General features: G+C 49.2%; 2 protein-coding genes across 6 annotated transcripts in view; one reads left to right on the forward strand and one right to left on the reverse strand.

Annotated features, from left to right (window-relative positions):
• On the reverse strand, positions 1–12559 carry TARBP2 (TARBP2 subunit of RISC loading complex). Of its 3 annotated transcripts, none has more exons than XM_080994730.1 (9): positions 12417–12559; positions 9620–9789; positions 7281–7386; positions 6664–6747; positions 5300–5369; positions 4008–4125; positions 3252–3379; positions 2555–2747; positions 1–560 (listed from the first exon to the last, which is right to left on the reverse strand). In XM_080994730.1, the coding sequence occupies exons 1-9, from the start codon at positions 12476–12478 to the stop codon at positions 403–405; spliced, it is 1089 nt and encodes a 362-aa protein (XP_080850856.1). In that variant the 5' UTR covers positions 12479–12559; the 3' UTR covers positions 1–402. The 3 variants fall into 3 exon arrangements, with proteins under 3 accessions (XP_080850856.1, XP_080850855.1, XP_080850857.1); XM_080994729.1 differs by having other exon boundaries at positions 5300–5372; XM_080994731.1 differs by lacking the exon at positions 12417–12559 and adding an exon at positions 12039–12331 and having other exon boundaries at positions 5300–5372.
• Positions 7397–14543, forward strand: part of LOC308471062 (pleckstrin homology domain-containing family A member 3-like) — a 26077-nt gene continuing 18930 nt past the window's right edge. Inside the window, exon 1 of one of the 3 annotated variants that reach the window (XM_080994987.1) lies at positions 7397–8522. The gene's annotated coding sequence lies outside the window, so the exon portion shown is untranslated. The other 2 variants (XM_080994986.1, XM_080994988.1) reach the window with 2 other exon arrangements.

The following is a 14543-nucleotide window of genomic DNA, read 5'->3' on the forward strand; positions in this document are numbered from 1 at the left end:
TTTCTTATAAAAAAAAATCTGGTTTATTGCAACTCCCAGTTATGGCAGAAATGGTCAGTGTTTGTCCCTCCACAACGAGGAAAAAAACAAGGTGACTGGCATCAGGTGACACAGAGGTGGGACTACCCTGACCTCCCAGCAGCCCCCCCCCCCGGCACTTAGCGCTCAGAGCTACAAGTCTCTGCGAGCCTAGTCTCTGCTGCAAGTACAGCAAACCCCTCTCCGAGTCTTGAATTCAGTTTTGAAGCACAGCCCCCTCTCCACCCTCCACAGAACATCAGGGAGGTCGGTGCCCCTGCCCATAAACGATGGGCAAAAATAAGGGTACATCCTTTAGCAGGCTGGAAGATGGAGACAAGCTGTTTTGAGGAATCGCGGGTGCCCAGAGTCTTCCGTGTGGCCTCACTTGCCCCCTGCCATGATCTTCAGGTACTGAAGGGCATTGCGGGCAGCATCTGCACGCGCAGCATGGCGGGACATGGCTGAGCCGTGGCACACTGTGGTTGGCTGTGTTGAGAGCTCCACCAGGCACTGGTACAGGCCGCTTAAACTCATCTCATCTGTAGGAAGAGAAAAGGTACCGCATCATCCAGGCCAGCAAAACAACATCTCTGTGTACAGCCTTCTCTGTCTGGAAAGTTCAAGGTGGATACTAACTTTAAGGGACGCAGGTGGCACTGTGGGTTAAACCACAGAGCCTAGGACTTGCCGATCAGAAGGTCGGCGGTTCAAATCCCCGCAACAGGGTGAGCTCCCGTTGCTTGGTCCCTGCTCCTGCCAACCTAACAGTTCAAAAGCATGTCCAAGTGCAAGTAGATAAATAGGTACCGCTCTGGCAGGAAGATAAATGGCATTTCCGTGCACTGCTCTGGTTTTGCCAGAAGCGGCTTAGTCATGCTGGCCACATGACCCGGAAGCTGTATGCCGGCTCCCTCGGCCAATAAAGCGAGTTGAGCGCCGCAACCCCAGAGTCGTCCGCGACTGGACCTAATGGTCAGGGGTCCCTTTACCTTTACTAACTTTCTACATGTGAAAAGGATCTAGGGGTCTTGGTGGACCACAAGCTTAACATAAGTCAACAGTGTGATGCAGCAGCAAAAAAAGCTAATGTTATTCCTGGCTACATCTACGGAAATATAGCGTCCAGATCAAGGGACGTCAGTCCTACTGTATTCTGCCTTGGTCAGAACACAGCTGGAATACCATGTCCAATTCTGGGTTCCACGATTTAAGAAGAATACTGCCAAGCTGGAACGTGAGCAGAGGAGGGCAGCCAAGATGGCCAAGGGCCTGGAAACCAAGCCATATGAGGAACAGTCGAAGGAGCTGGATATGTTTAGCCTGAAAGACTGAGAGGAAATCTGACTGCCATCTTCAGACATCTTAAGGGCTGTCACATGGAAGATGGAGCAAGCTTGTTTTCTCCTGCTCTTGAGGTAGGACTCAAACCAATGGATTCAAGGTACAAGAAAGGAGATTCCAACTAAACATCAGGAAAAAAATTCTGACAGTAAGAGCTATTTGAAGGTGGAACGGTCTCCCTCGGGAGGTTGTGGACTCTCCTTCCTTGGAGGTTTTTAAGCAGAGCTTGGATGGCCAACTGTCAGGGATGCTTTAGTCGTGTTTCCTGCACTGCAGGGGGCTGGACTAGATGACCCTTAGGGTCCCTTCCAACTCTGCAATTCTATGAAGATTAAAACAGGTTGGTTCTTCAAATGGAAGAATTCAATTTAATTCAAATTCAGCATCTGCGGATTAAAGCACAGCAGAGCAAGAGGAAAGCAAAATGTGCACATTTCCTAATGCTCAAGTCTGGGGATAGCGGATGTATGGAGGCATAAGGAACTGTTGATTCACAGGCTGGCATAAATTGGGATGTCGCAGCTCACTTCCCTTTTCATTCCCACAGGGCAACTGGCCTTATATGGCTGGAGTCAGGCCCCCATGACCCAGTGCTGGGCAAGTAATGATGCTACAGCAGATATTAATGTAAGTCATCTGTCAGTTCCCTTTCATGTGGGGAGAGGGACTTGGCAGGGTTCTCAGCACATAACCATGAGGAAGACAAAAGGGCAGAGGCACAATAACATCTTATTTTTAGTTATTTTAGAAAATAAGAAATGGGGGTGGAGAGTCCCTGGAAGCCACAAAATACCTTGCAATGTGGGCTTATGTGGTCCATAGGCTGTGGGCTTCACCACACCTGGTAAACTGATGAATGCCAAAGTTCTGTCCCCAAGTCTAGCTTGCGCCCTGACCAAAGCCTTTGCTTGCCCTGCAGTGGATTACTGAGATAGAATCCAAGCTCCTCCCAGGTTATTTTCTTGAGTGTTTCGTGAGTGGTCATGTGGGTAGCTTTCCACTTGTTGGGGTACTTCTGGGTGTTTTTTTGGGGTCACTTGACGGCTCAACTTGCAAGCAGAAAATATAAATTTTCGCACATTCAAATCAATAAGGATGCACACATACGCAGGGGGCCTTTCGGAAAAGTTAGGGTCTGGCCGTTCTCTCAAGGAAAGCAATTCCTCCCCCTCCCCTGTGCCTCATTATTTACCGATGTCAAGGTAGCTAATATCAAAGCTCTGTTCTTCAGACAGCTCCTGCAAGAGGCTGCAGAACCCAGCATTCAGCACTCCCAGGGGATGGCTTTTGAGGTGCAGGATCTTCTCCCCCACTGAGTTGCGCAGAGAGTCCCAGGTGCAGCCAGACCCCCGACCCTTTACTCCATCCACCTTGGTTCCTGCAATCTGAAGAGTGGAAGAGAGAAAGATCAAACACAGGTTGGATGTCTCTTCTGGCTGCACACCTTCCATCATTCTCAGCAAGGCACAGCTCCCTCCCTGCCTTCCCAGGTGGTGCTGACCAAGAAGCGAGAGGCCACAACCTCTGCAAGTTTCCTCAAGCAACTCTCGTGGCCACAGCTTCATCCTAACCCAGGGATGGGGGAACTGTGGCCCTCAAGATGTTTTTGGGGTTCCCAAGGTGGGACTTCCAAGGGATTTGGTGGAGACCATCACATCGAGCAGCCACTGATGGAGCCTTATCCTCCATGAATTTATCTAATTTTCTTACAAAGCCATCCAAGTTAGTGGCCATCGCTACTTCTTGCTTAATTTGCCGAAGAGGCTGCTCCCCTCTTTGGAGCAAGTTCCCAGTTTCTGCAAAGCCTTTCAGGCCCCATCAGCAAGCTGCATAATAAGCTCATGTACGGCTGCCCGACTCTGGCTTCTCTCCCCACCGCTCAGACTCACGATAGAGAACTGGTCTTCCTCCATTTCAGCCTCACTGCCCTCTCGCGGGTCCAGAGGCACGTTATGAATCCGCACCAGCATCTTGGCTGCAGCGTTGCGCTTGGCCAGTTTTTTGGAGGTGCCGCTGCCTAGAGAGAGAAGAAATGGCGAAAAGGTGATCGGGAAGGGGGCTGTGATATGTTGAAAGAGGAGAGGGCAGAGAAGGGTGGGGGGCAGCCTGGGGTGCAAGGGGACTGCAAGAGCCTACACCTCTTCCCGATTCCCTCAGGCTTCCCCCATCAAGCCTGACTGTTGTTTTTTTAGCTCCTGTGCATTGATCCTGCCTTGCAGCCCATCCAGCCTGCCTGACGCAGAAAGCACAACAGCAGCTGTTAAAGAGCATGTTTTTACATAACTGACACAGCTTGTCCTCTTGCAAATGGTGTGGGGTTCTGTCTTTCCTTGGTGCAGAAGCTTTGCAGCCAAACGGGGAGCCTAACTTGAGTGCTTGCAGAGCTGCCACACTTGGCCCAGGGGACTGCAGTTGTGCACTCCTGGTCCTTACAGCCCAGATCATAGTCTCCCAAGTCCTCTCTGGCTACAGCTCAATGCTTTCCCTCTGATTTCCTGCATTCCTCTTGTCAGATGCATTGGCCCTTGCCTCCTAAGTTCTAAGGAGCCTTTATGGGAAAACTTCCAATCACGCACAGGGCACTGCAAATCACAAACAGTTTAAAAGCATGAGCAGATGGGGGCGCAAGTCTGCGGATGCCGCACCTATTTCAATGAACCTTTCAACCCGGCAGGTCATGGTGAATTCCTTGCGGTGCGCTGGCCCTGACTCCTGAGTGACGGTGTATTCGGGGAGCCGCCAGCCCTTCTGCACCACCAGCTCCTGGAGAGAGAGAGAGACAGCTTTAGAAAAGCACTCGCCTCTTCCTTTCTGTGCCTGGATCCCTAGAGGGAATGGCAGCTCAGGACACTACCATTGCAGTAGAAGCATCTAAAGCTGCAGTTTGGGTATAAGCCCAATTAAATTAGGCAGTACTTATTTCCGGAGAAAGCACATACGTAGGTTTGGGCTGTAAAGTGTAACTGGGAGGAAAATCAAGACTGGGTACTGAAGCCTTGCTATACAGTCATATTGGGATCTGAGAGTGGTTTGCCAAAAGGTGAGTGGATACAGACCTACAGACTATTAGTAGTTCTGAATGATGCAGCAAATGGGAGCAGCATTCTGCTTACAGCGTCAAGGCTTCTGCTCAAAATCCTGTTTGTCACCTCTGTTTGGAATCCACTTGGAGGTGGGTGTGCCCAATTTCGTTCCAGAGCTACAGCAAATACATGTTCTTCCTATCCTAAATTCCACGAGCAAAAAAGCTTTGTGTGTACATCCAAGCATGCCTAACTTATATGGCTTCAAAAGCTGCTCCCATACCAAAGAGACTTTTGAAAAAGTGCTGGTGGTGACACCAAATTTTCCCTTTGGGATGCCAGCTTGCATTCCAAAACCAGGACTTTAGGGTAGCCTTAAAAAGGTAAAGGGACCCCTGACCATTAGGTCCAGTCACGGACGACTCTGGGGTTGCGACGCTCATCTCGCTTTACTGGCTGAGGGAGCCAGCGTACAGCTTCCGGGTCATGTGGCCAGCATGACTAAGCCGCTTCTGGCAAACCAGAGCAGCGCATGGAAACGCTGTTTACCTTCCTGCCGGAGCGGTACCTATTTATCTACTTGCACTTTGACGTGCTTTCGAACTGCTAGGTTGGCAGGAGCAGAGACCGAGCAACGGGAGCTCACCCCGTCACGGGGATTCGAACTGCCAACCTTCTGATCGGCAAGCCCTAGGCTCTGTGGTTTAACCCACAGCGCCACCAAACAAGCAACTAGAAGAAGGGGGTGGGGAATGAAACAGGCGATCAGTAGGACAAGGTGCTGCTGGGAAGTACCCTTTCGCCTGTAGGGCAAAGTGTGGATCTACCAACTTCCGACTAAGCTTACTCACCAATACCCCTCCTCCTGTAAGCGCTTGGGGCTGAAGGAAGTCACAGCTAAGAGAGCGACCTACCTGCAGGGCGCCAACCGGGTTGCACTCCGACTGCTGTGGTGATACTGGGGACTTCATGTCCATTGCGGAACTTCTAGGTAAAAAGAGGACACAAGGTGAAGGATTCTCCCTGGTGGTTCTGCTGACCCAAATACGAACGCTACAAAGTAGGCAGAGGTAGGGGAACATAGGAGCCCTTCTGGGGAGGGGAAGCTGAGAAGCGGCCTCGTCAAAGAGAGCCTCGCCTACAACTGGCGCTAGAGCTGGGCGATGTCGGCTTTTCGACATCGCAACGTATCACCACCTAAACCTCATGCTATAGCGATACATTGCAGTGTTGAAAAGGAAGATCAGCCCCGCAAGGTGCCGGGGTGAAACCACCACAGCTCCCTCCACCGCCAACGCCCAGCACAGGGAGGAAGGAGGCAGCAGCCTGAGAAGGTAAGGCACAGGTAAGCCCCATCCACGATATACTGTAGGGTGATGGTGCGATTGTACTCTGGCCCTCAAACCAGTCCTGGACAATGTATCGATACATCACCCAGGCCTAGTTGGTGCTCCACTGTAGGGCAAGGCATGGACCCTCCTCCAATCAGTGTCAAGAGGGGAATTGATGGTAGACTGAAAGGGGGTCTTCCTACTAACCACCACACAGCCACCCATAGCCTGTGTCTCCAGGGGCAAGCAAGATCTTTTACTTCCCCTCCTGTAGCATCTCCACCTCCATCGTTCTGCCCAGACACTGAGGTCCAGCGCCGAGGGCCTTCTGGCAGTTCCCTCGCTACGAGAAGCCAAGTTACAGGGAACCAGGCAGAGGGCCTTCGCGGTAGTGGCACCCGCCCTGTGGAACGCCCTCCCACCAGATGTCAAAGAGAAAAATAACTACCAAACTTCAGGTTTCAGGTTAAGAACGTACCTCCAAAACGAATTAAGTTCTTAACCTAAGGTACCACTGTATCTGACTTTTAGAAGGCATCTGAAGGCAGCCCTGTTTAGGGAAGCTTTTAATGTTTAATAGGTTATTGTATTTTAGTGTTCTGTTGGAAGCCGCCCAGAGTGGCTGGGGAAACCCAGCCAGATGGGTGGGGTATAAATAATAAATTATTATTATTATTATTATTATTATTATTATTATTATTATTTTGAGTGTAGAATACCTGCTGGAATGTGTACCCACCCCACACCCAAGCTGATGCTCTGCAGCCTATGGGAAAACCACTGGGGGGGGGAGCAAGGTCAGACACAAGGGAAGGACCTGCCGCAGGCACCAGCTTGTTCCAGTATGCACTGGTGGCCTATGGGGAAATTTGGGTGCATGAGAAACAGCCAGAGGACTCTGGGCAGCCCAGTCCTTGTGCTTTTGTCTTTCGCTTCCATCCCATTACCTGGGAGACGTAACCGGCAAGGTGGGTACAGGCGCGTTGACTGGAGCGGTGGTCTGAGCCAAGGGCTCTAGAGAAAAAGGAGAGCTTCGGAATACAAGGTGACAAAATTAAAGCACGCTCAGTAGCAGGAGCGCATGCAGTGGAAGAAACTTCCCAAAATGAGAGACTGCTCCCGTGTCATCCCCCGGAACTCGGGTGCAGGCCCTTCCTGTTCTCTAGCAAGGCTCCCTCCACCCAAACTTCCCTCAACCACAGAGGCCTGTGCAACAATGCTCAATGCTGAACTCTCCTGTTCCCATGACTGTGCGCAATCTGTGCACCTGTGACTGTGCTGCTTGATTTGCATCACGGAATGCAAACCACAGATTTCAACTTCTTCTTCTTTTAAAGTTTCTGTCCCTTATTGGCCTGGTTTGCACGTGACACTAAGCCAGCACTTACTGGCTTACTTATCAACAACCTCTTTGTCCTAACTGCCCGCAAATTACCTTTCATAGACAGTAAGCAACTAGAGAGGATGTTGTAGACCGAAGATTCCCTGGGGATTTCATTTTCTAATAAGTGCATGGGAGAAGGGGGGATTCCAGCCTTTTGTACAGACTGTGCATAGCCCTTACCTGGCTTCTTCCACTGCTGCTGGCTCCAACATGTTTCCTCCCTTGAGAAGCCGGAGTGCCACCTCTGCTGCCTTGTGCTTGGCTGCTTTTTTGCTAGGGCCTTGGCCTAAGGACAGGAGAAGGGAGAGAAAGCGAGTCGGGACACAAGGATGCAAGGGCAACTCGGAAGGGCAAACAGAGAAACTTATTTATATCCCGGCCTTCCTTCCATAATGGAAGGTAGCATATATGGGACTTCCAGGCCGCCCAGATCCAGGTGCAATCCGCACTGAAGCTCCTTTTGTTTGCAAAGTGTCACTGTGCTGGTATTTTTCACAAATGCAGCACATGGACAGAGCACAGCGCTGCATCTCATTTGCAACAGCATTCCGTACTATATGCCACTGTGAACTGCAACAACAAGCAGAGTGGGAAGAGGGTGGTGCTTGAAAGCTCACTCTTTCTCCTACATCCCCATGCACTTCCATGCCTCCACAGACAGTTAAGATATGAGGGAACGTGCTTCCAAGTTAAGCAAACATGCACATTTAGAAGTAGCGTCTAAAAAAGTAAAATGAACTATGACCGTCCAGTCACTGAGAGTAAAATTTAATTCCTACAAATTCACTCCCACCCCTGCTGAAGTTAAATGTTAATGACAGGCTAGAGAGAAGAAGGGGCTGTGAGTGCCTTTTGCAGGATCTAAGCCACTCCGGCTGATAATAGTAATATAACAGTGTGAGGCTAATTCATATTAAAATCACGGCGAAAGAAAAAAGACAAGTGAAATAGTAGTGAAAGTAGTTGTGAAAAATCATGGAATAAAGGGGTAGAAATTGTGGTATTATTGCTTGTTGGGGCAGGTGCCATGTATGTAGGCAAAGAGTAGCAGTATCATCAGGGGAAAATGCTGGGCTTTAGCAAGGCTGTTCAAACCACATGAAGAATCTGTCATTGCAGCTATGTATGACATCACAATCAGGCCTTGGCAACTCAACTGTCACCTGAGAAGCAGTGTCAGCCAAGTCTAGGTGGAGGCTCCCTTCAAAGCCTGCGGCTCCACCCTTGCCCTAATCTGCCTCTTGATTATATCTTGTTACAGCTCTGCATGACTTTCTAAGAAGAGTCTGCTGGGTCAAGTTAATGGAGCAACTAGTCCAGCATCCTGTTCTCTTGATGGTCAGCTGACAGTAGGCCAATGAGCTCTCCAAGAAAAGCTGCCAAGAGCCCAGCAGTGAGAAACCCACCCTGTGAGGACATCTGGTGAGTGTGACAGAACAAACAAGCAGCTCAGGGTCCCAGGTTCTGAGAGGAAGAGGGTACCAAACAGGTTACAAAAAGAAGTCTAGAAACTAGCATCTCCTGCATTCTACTACCCAAATCTAGAAGTGAGTTAGGTGTAGTGAGTCAGGACACCCTTCTCCAACCTGGTAACCTCCAGTTGTGGCCAGACTACAACCCAGAAAAACTACCTTGGAATGTGCTGCTGCTGCCGCGCTGGTGGGTTAAGAAGCCCCTTTGCAGAGAGAGTAAGTCAACTGGCACAGGGCAGATATTTTGAATCACTCTGTGTTTACACTGAATTGTGTTGATTGATTGATGAATTGATTTTGTTTTTGCTTTGTTTACATGCTACTGTGCTCTTGATACGATTATGATTACGGTTAGCGCTTGTTAATTTTTACAGCTATTGTTATTATGGTGGGCTGCTTTGAGCTCAACTGTAGTTGGAAAAGCAAAACATAGTGGGGAAGGAGAGCTGAAGATAATGCCAATATATTCCACATCTGGAAACCAATGTGCCCCTTTGGTTTCAGATAGTACATGGGTAGACGAGTCTATAAGGCCTGGTGCATATTTTGCTCTAGGAGGCTTAGTTGGGTCAGAATTGAGTATACACTTCCAAAGATAACGCTCAGTACGATACTTCTGGTAAATGAGCCACCATAGCCACTAGAGGGCTGCGAAAATTTGTGTCCCAGGCTTTTTAGACTCGTCTACCATGTATTAGGGACGCAGGTGGTGCTGTGGGTTAAACCACAGAGCCTAGGACTTCCGATCAGAAGGTCGGCGGTTTAAATCCCCGCAATGAGGTGCTAAAGAGGAGCTTGTATTATAGGGAGCCCCTCAAAGTAGGTGCAAACCCAAAGTTAACTGGAAGCAGGCAGAAGGCCCAGTTCAAAAGTACAACTGGAGAAACTCCATCCCCTTTCTGCTGCTGAGACAAATATGAAGGACTGTAGAAGACATGCAATCTTCTCTATCCGACCCCCAAATATGAGAGTTCTTTTCCTCTCCTCTTCCTCCCCTGCCCAAATTCTACTGGTTTATCCACACTCCCGTTCTTTACCACAACTAACCGGTGCAGCTGATGTCTCCAACAGTGACGCGAAAGGTGAAGTTGGGCTGATGTGCTTGTCCCTCGGCTTTCAGTAGATCGTACACAGGGGTTTTGCCTATGCGTGTCCCATACTCCTGCAGCAGGCTGATAGGGGTCTTGCCAGGGTTGGACGCCAGCATTTGCTCTATACTGAGGGTCAAAAGGAGACAAGGTTGGATCTTGGAAGCCACCTTACTCTTCCACCGGAGCTCCTTTTACCTAGTAGTATTTCTCTGTCTTTCATGAGTCCATCGTCTGCAACAAAGGATGTGCTTGTCTCTTCCCCACACACCTTCTATCATTGGTGGGAGCCTCTAAAACTCCCACAGAGATTTCACTACTGCCAAAGTCCCTTCAACAGCAAATGTACAATGAGGTCAGCCCATCCCTCCCAGCTTCATGGACCAGAGGTCCTAGTGAGGACGGGAGGGATAAGAAAGCAGGAAAGAAATGAAGATTACACCCCAAAGATTTCTTAATGCAGATTACTTAGCTCTTGTTGTCTTTTAACCAGGATAAGTACTGTCTTTCAATGCATTCTTATGAGTGACATGGGGTTTCTAATTTAGGAAGAATGGAAAAGTTACCTTGCTGGATCAGACAAAAAGCAAGAACGGCCAGCCTGATGCTCACAAAAATAGAATTGGGTAGGGACAGGGTACCTGTTGCTGGGGCTACAACTCGCATCATCCCTAACTGGTCTTGCCGGTGGGTCTGATAAGAGATGGCATCCAACAACATCTGCAGGACCACAGCTTCTCCTCTCCAGCATAAAGGCAGCAGCCATTGTTTTGTGTTAGTAAGTTTCCTGGTAAAAGCAAGCTCAGTTTTGCTTTGATGGCTAAACAGCCACTGAGAAAACCGAAATCCTTATAAGCCCTGATTCCAGAACACTTGAAGAACAAATGTTTGATCATACAATCTCCCTAATCTCCCTTTCCTGAGCAAGATGAACCAGATCCAGGGGCTCTTGAAGGAAACTGATATTTCCTCAGTTTCCTAGGCTCAGTTTTGGCACAGAAACAGCTTTGGTCGCCCTGTCAGGAGAGACAGGGAAAATGTGTCCCTGTTAATTCTCCTTGACCTCTCAAGTGGCTTTTGATACCATTGACCATTGCTATCCTTCTGAAGCAGCTGTCCCAAGTTAGGGGTGCGTGACACCACTTTGCAAATGGTTCCAGTCCTACTTGGATGGTTGTTCCAAGGGTGTTGCTTGGGGAGTGTTTTTCAGCAATACCTCAAAGACCACCTCTTTCCATATGAACCTACCTAGACCCTGAGATCATTCTGAGACCCTTCTTCATGCGCCTCCTCCACAAGAGGTCTGCAGGGTGGCAACACAAGAACAGGCCTTTTCTTCAGTAGCTCCCCATTTGTGGAATGCTCTCCCCAGGGAGGCTCACCTGCCACTTTACACACCTTTAGGCACCAGGCAAAAATATTCCTCTGTAACCAGGCCTTTGGCTGATTGACATCCAATGCCAATTTAAATGGTAAATGGGGGGGATTATTGGATTGTCCCTGTTGTTTTTATTTTTGTTATGTATCTCGCGTTTCTATCTAGTCATTTTATGCTGTGAACCACCCTGAGACCTGCGGCTATAGGGCAGTATACAAATTTAATAAATAATACAAGCTTCCATTAAAATAAACTGCTGCTGGCTTGCAGCTCTGTGCCCCCTTTTGTTGTTGTTTAGTCGTTTAGTCGTGTCCGACTCCTCGTGACCCCATGGACCAGAGCACGCCAGGCACTCCTGTCTGTTGTCTTTGTCCATGGAGTTTTCTTGGCAGGGATACTGGAGTGGCTTGCCGGTTCCTGCTCCACTGTGCCCCCTTACAATACGGTAAGTCTTAACTAAGTCATTAACGCTTATCTCTGCTGAGGCACTTCTATGTACGCCTACTTGTACACTACTATGTAAGCCCCTCAGCGGCACCAAGGTCCCTATGCAGAAAGCTGGTGCGGTCTCAGGAAATCGTTTCCACAGAATTGTGGAGTGGGAAGGGACCGTGAGGGTCCCCTATACGGTGGTACCTCAGGTTAAGTACTTAATTCGTTCCGGAGGTCTGTTCTTAACCTGAAACTGTTCTTAACCTGATGCACCACTTTAGCTAATGGGGCCTCCTGCTGCCGCTGCGTCGCTAGAGCACGACTTCTGTTCTCATCCTGAAGCAAAGTTCTTAACCTGAAGCACTATTTCTGGGTTAGTGGAGTCTGTAACCTGAAGTGTATGTAACCTGAGGTACCACTGTACTCCAACGTCCTCGCACTGCGGGAATCTTTTGCCCAACGTGGGGCTCCAACCCACAACCCTGGGATTACGGGTCTTGCTCTCCACCAATGGAGCCGCTCTATCTGGGTCATGGGAAAGGCAGACAACAAGGCTGCGCTCCTATACCTGTCCTCTTGGGACTCAGCCACGACAGGCATCTGGATAGACAGGTGCAGGATTGTTCTGAAGACAGAGTTGTCCTCTAGACTGCGCACTCCTAGGGAGAGGCAGGATGGGTCGCTGTCGCCCCCAACCCCATCCCTCTTAGTTGGGACCCATCCTCTGTCCGAGTCCCTCCTCCCATAATTGCCCAGGCCATAGGTGATGCCCCGCTTGGGCCTTCCCGTTATCATGGCAGCGTAGGCCCGAGCGCTGCTTCTTCCAAGAGGGGTATCCTAGCAACGGCGCTCTAGGGGGCGGGGCTTCCCCTCCTCCTGCCTCCCTCCCTCGTCCCGCCCCTCCCCGCCCGTCTCTTAGCAACGGGGCGCGGGCGGATTCGTTCACCTGGGGAAGCCGCCGCAGCTCCTCGCGCTCCCGCAAGGCTCCTCCGCCTCCTCCTCGCTCATTCCCTCCTCCTGCCCCGCCGCCGCCGCCGCCGCCACCGCAACGCCCGCCGCCCGCCAGCCCGGTTCACAATGGCCGGGAGAGAGGAAGCGGCGGCCCTGGCGCCACCCCGCCGCCGCCGCCGCCTCCTCCCGAGCGCTGCGAGGCGCATCCTGGAAGTTGGAGTCCGGCGCCGGGCCCAGGCCGCGAGGCGGCTTCGGTACGGGGACTACGACTCCCAGAAGGCCGTTCGGCCGCACAGCGAGCAGAGGCCGGGCCTTGTCCCGCGATGCACGCTGGGAGAAGTAGTCTCCGAGGGTCACAGATACAGCGACAGACAAATAGACATTTCTTTCGCTTGCCATCAGTACAGGTAAACGTTGCTATCAGTGCCGGATTTACGTATAAGCTAAACAAGTTCTAGCTTAGGGCCCCACTCTCTTGGGGGCCCCCCCGAAAAAAGTAAAGAAAAAAAACCCTGGATGCACATTTCCAAAATATAAGATAAAAAACAAATAAGATAAAACCTACATACAGCAACAGTGTTCTGTGTTGTGTAGGCTTCTGTGATGTAAGTAATGGGCCCTTCCTGCTATCCTGCTCCCTAAAATATCACTGGTTTGCACATTTCTGTATATAGGGTGCCTACATTCTGCTGTTTATAATTATTAGTAGTTTGCATCATATATTTTCACCTATTATTATTTTATGTTATAGCAAGTTTCCAGAGACTAGATTGTGAGTCTTTGTAAATTGTGTTTCTAAAGAAACTTTTGTTATTGCCAAATGCCAATGTGTTTGCATTATTAAGTTTGTTATGAATAAAAAATCATTTTAAGTTAGAGCTTAATAATTATTTCACTATTAATATACTTCTTCTTAAACGTAGTTCACTATTAAAATACTTCTTCTTAACTGTATTTCAGTTCAACAATTACTTTGATAAAATACATATTTTTTATGTACAAATGGCTTTAGATAACTATTAAGTCCATAAATTATCATATAGCATATATTCAACACAAAAAACAGTGACTATTTCTTGTTGACAAAGGACAGCTGGACATATAAAGGGTGCCATTACCTTCAGTAGCTTAGGGCCTTATCAAACCTAAATCCGGCCCTGGTTGCCATGGGCATAGACAGGGTTTTTGTTAAGGGGGTGGGGGCAAAAGGTTGTTGAGCTATTTTTGGGGAGATCACCTAAAAAGTTGTTGTGCTTCATTGGGAGATCACGGGTAAAAATCCTCCCTGAAATATGACATTACGGGAGGCAGGCTTCTTCTGGGGGGGGGGGGAGGGTAAAACTACAGTTAATTGAGGGTTTTTTAAATACATTTCAGTCATTTCTGAGGTCTACGCCCATGAACCTTGCATACTGTTAAGGCACCTGGTACAAGTACGCACACCCTGCCAAAGCGACGCTCGGCTTAAACACAATAATGATGGATGAAGCCACCAGGGAAACAAGGAATAATAGAATTGGAAGAGACCACACGGGTCATCTAGTCCAAACCCCTACAACGCAGGAATCTTTTCCCCACATTTGGGGCTCAAACCCACAACCCTGAGATTAAGAGCTTCACGCTCTGCCGACTGAGCTATCCAAGGTAACTTGGGTTCATGACTGATTGGTAAGTTAACTGACAATAAAGTTTCTGGTGTAATAAACGTAAATCATCCCTTATTCCTTTGTGGGGGACACAAAAGCCCTTATAGAGTCCTTTGTAGGTTCTCCATCCGTCAGAGAAAAGAACAGAGGCAAACCAGAGAATATTGAGAAGCAAAGCAGCTCGTAAGCCTGATCTTTATTGAACTGTTGCAACAGGGTGCTCCCCTCTCACGCAGGAAAGGAGGAGGACCCAGAACAAAGGTGTGTCCGCCCTTATATAGACATTTTAAATTGCCCGCCTTGGAGTCCAAGACCACCCCCAGACACATCATACCTACATCACAGAAGGGGTGTAGCTCAAGACTACCATCCCAGATATATCATACCTACATCACAGAAAGGGTGGTCTAGAGTGCGTTGTTTACCTCCTGTCTGGCAGGTTACCTGTTAATGCTTACTTGATTGGATACCCTGGG

Source organism: Podarcis pityusensis (assembly GCF_964106645.2).
Source record: "Podarcis pityusensis genome assembly, chromosome: 2".
Taxonomy (NCBI): Eukaryota; Metazoa; Chordata; class Lepidosauria; order Squamata; family Lacertidae; genus Podarcis; species Podarcis pityusensis.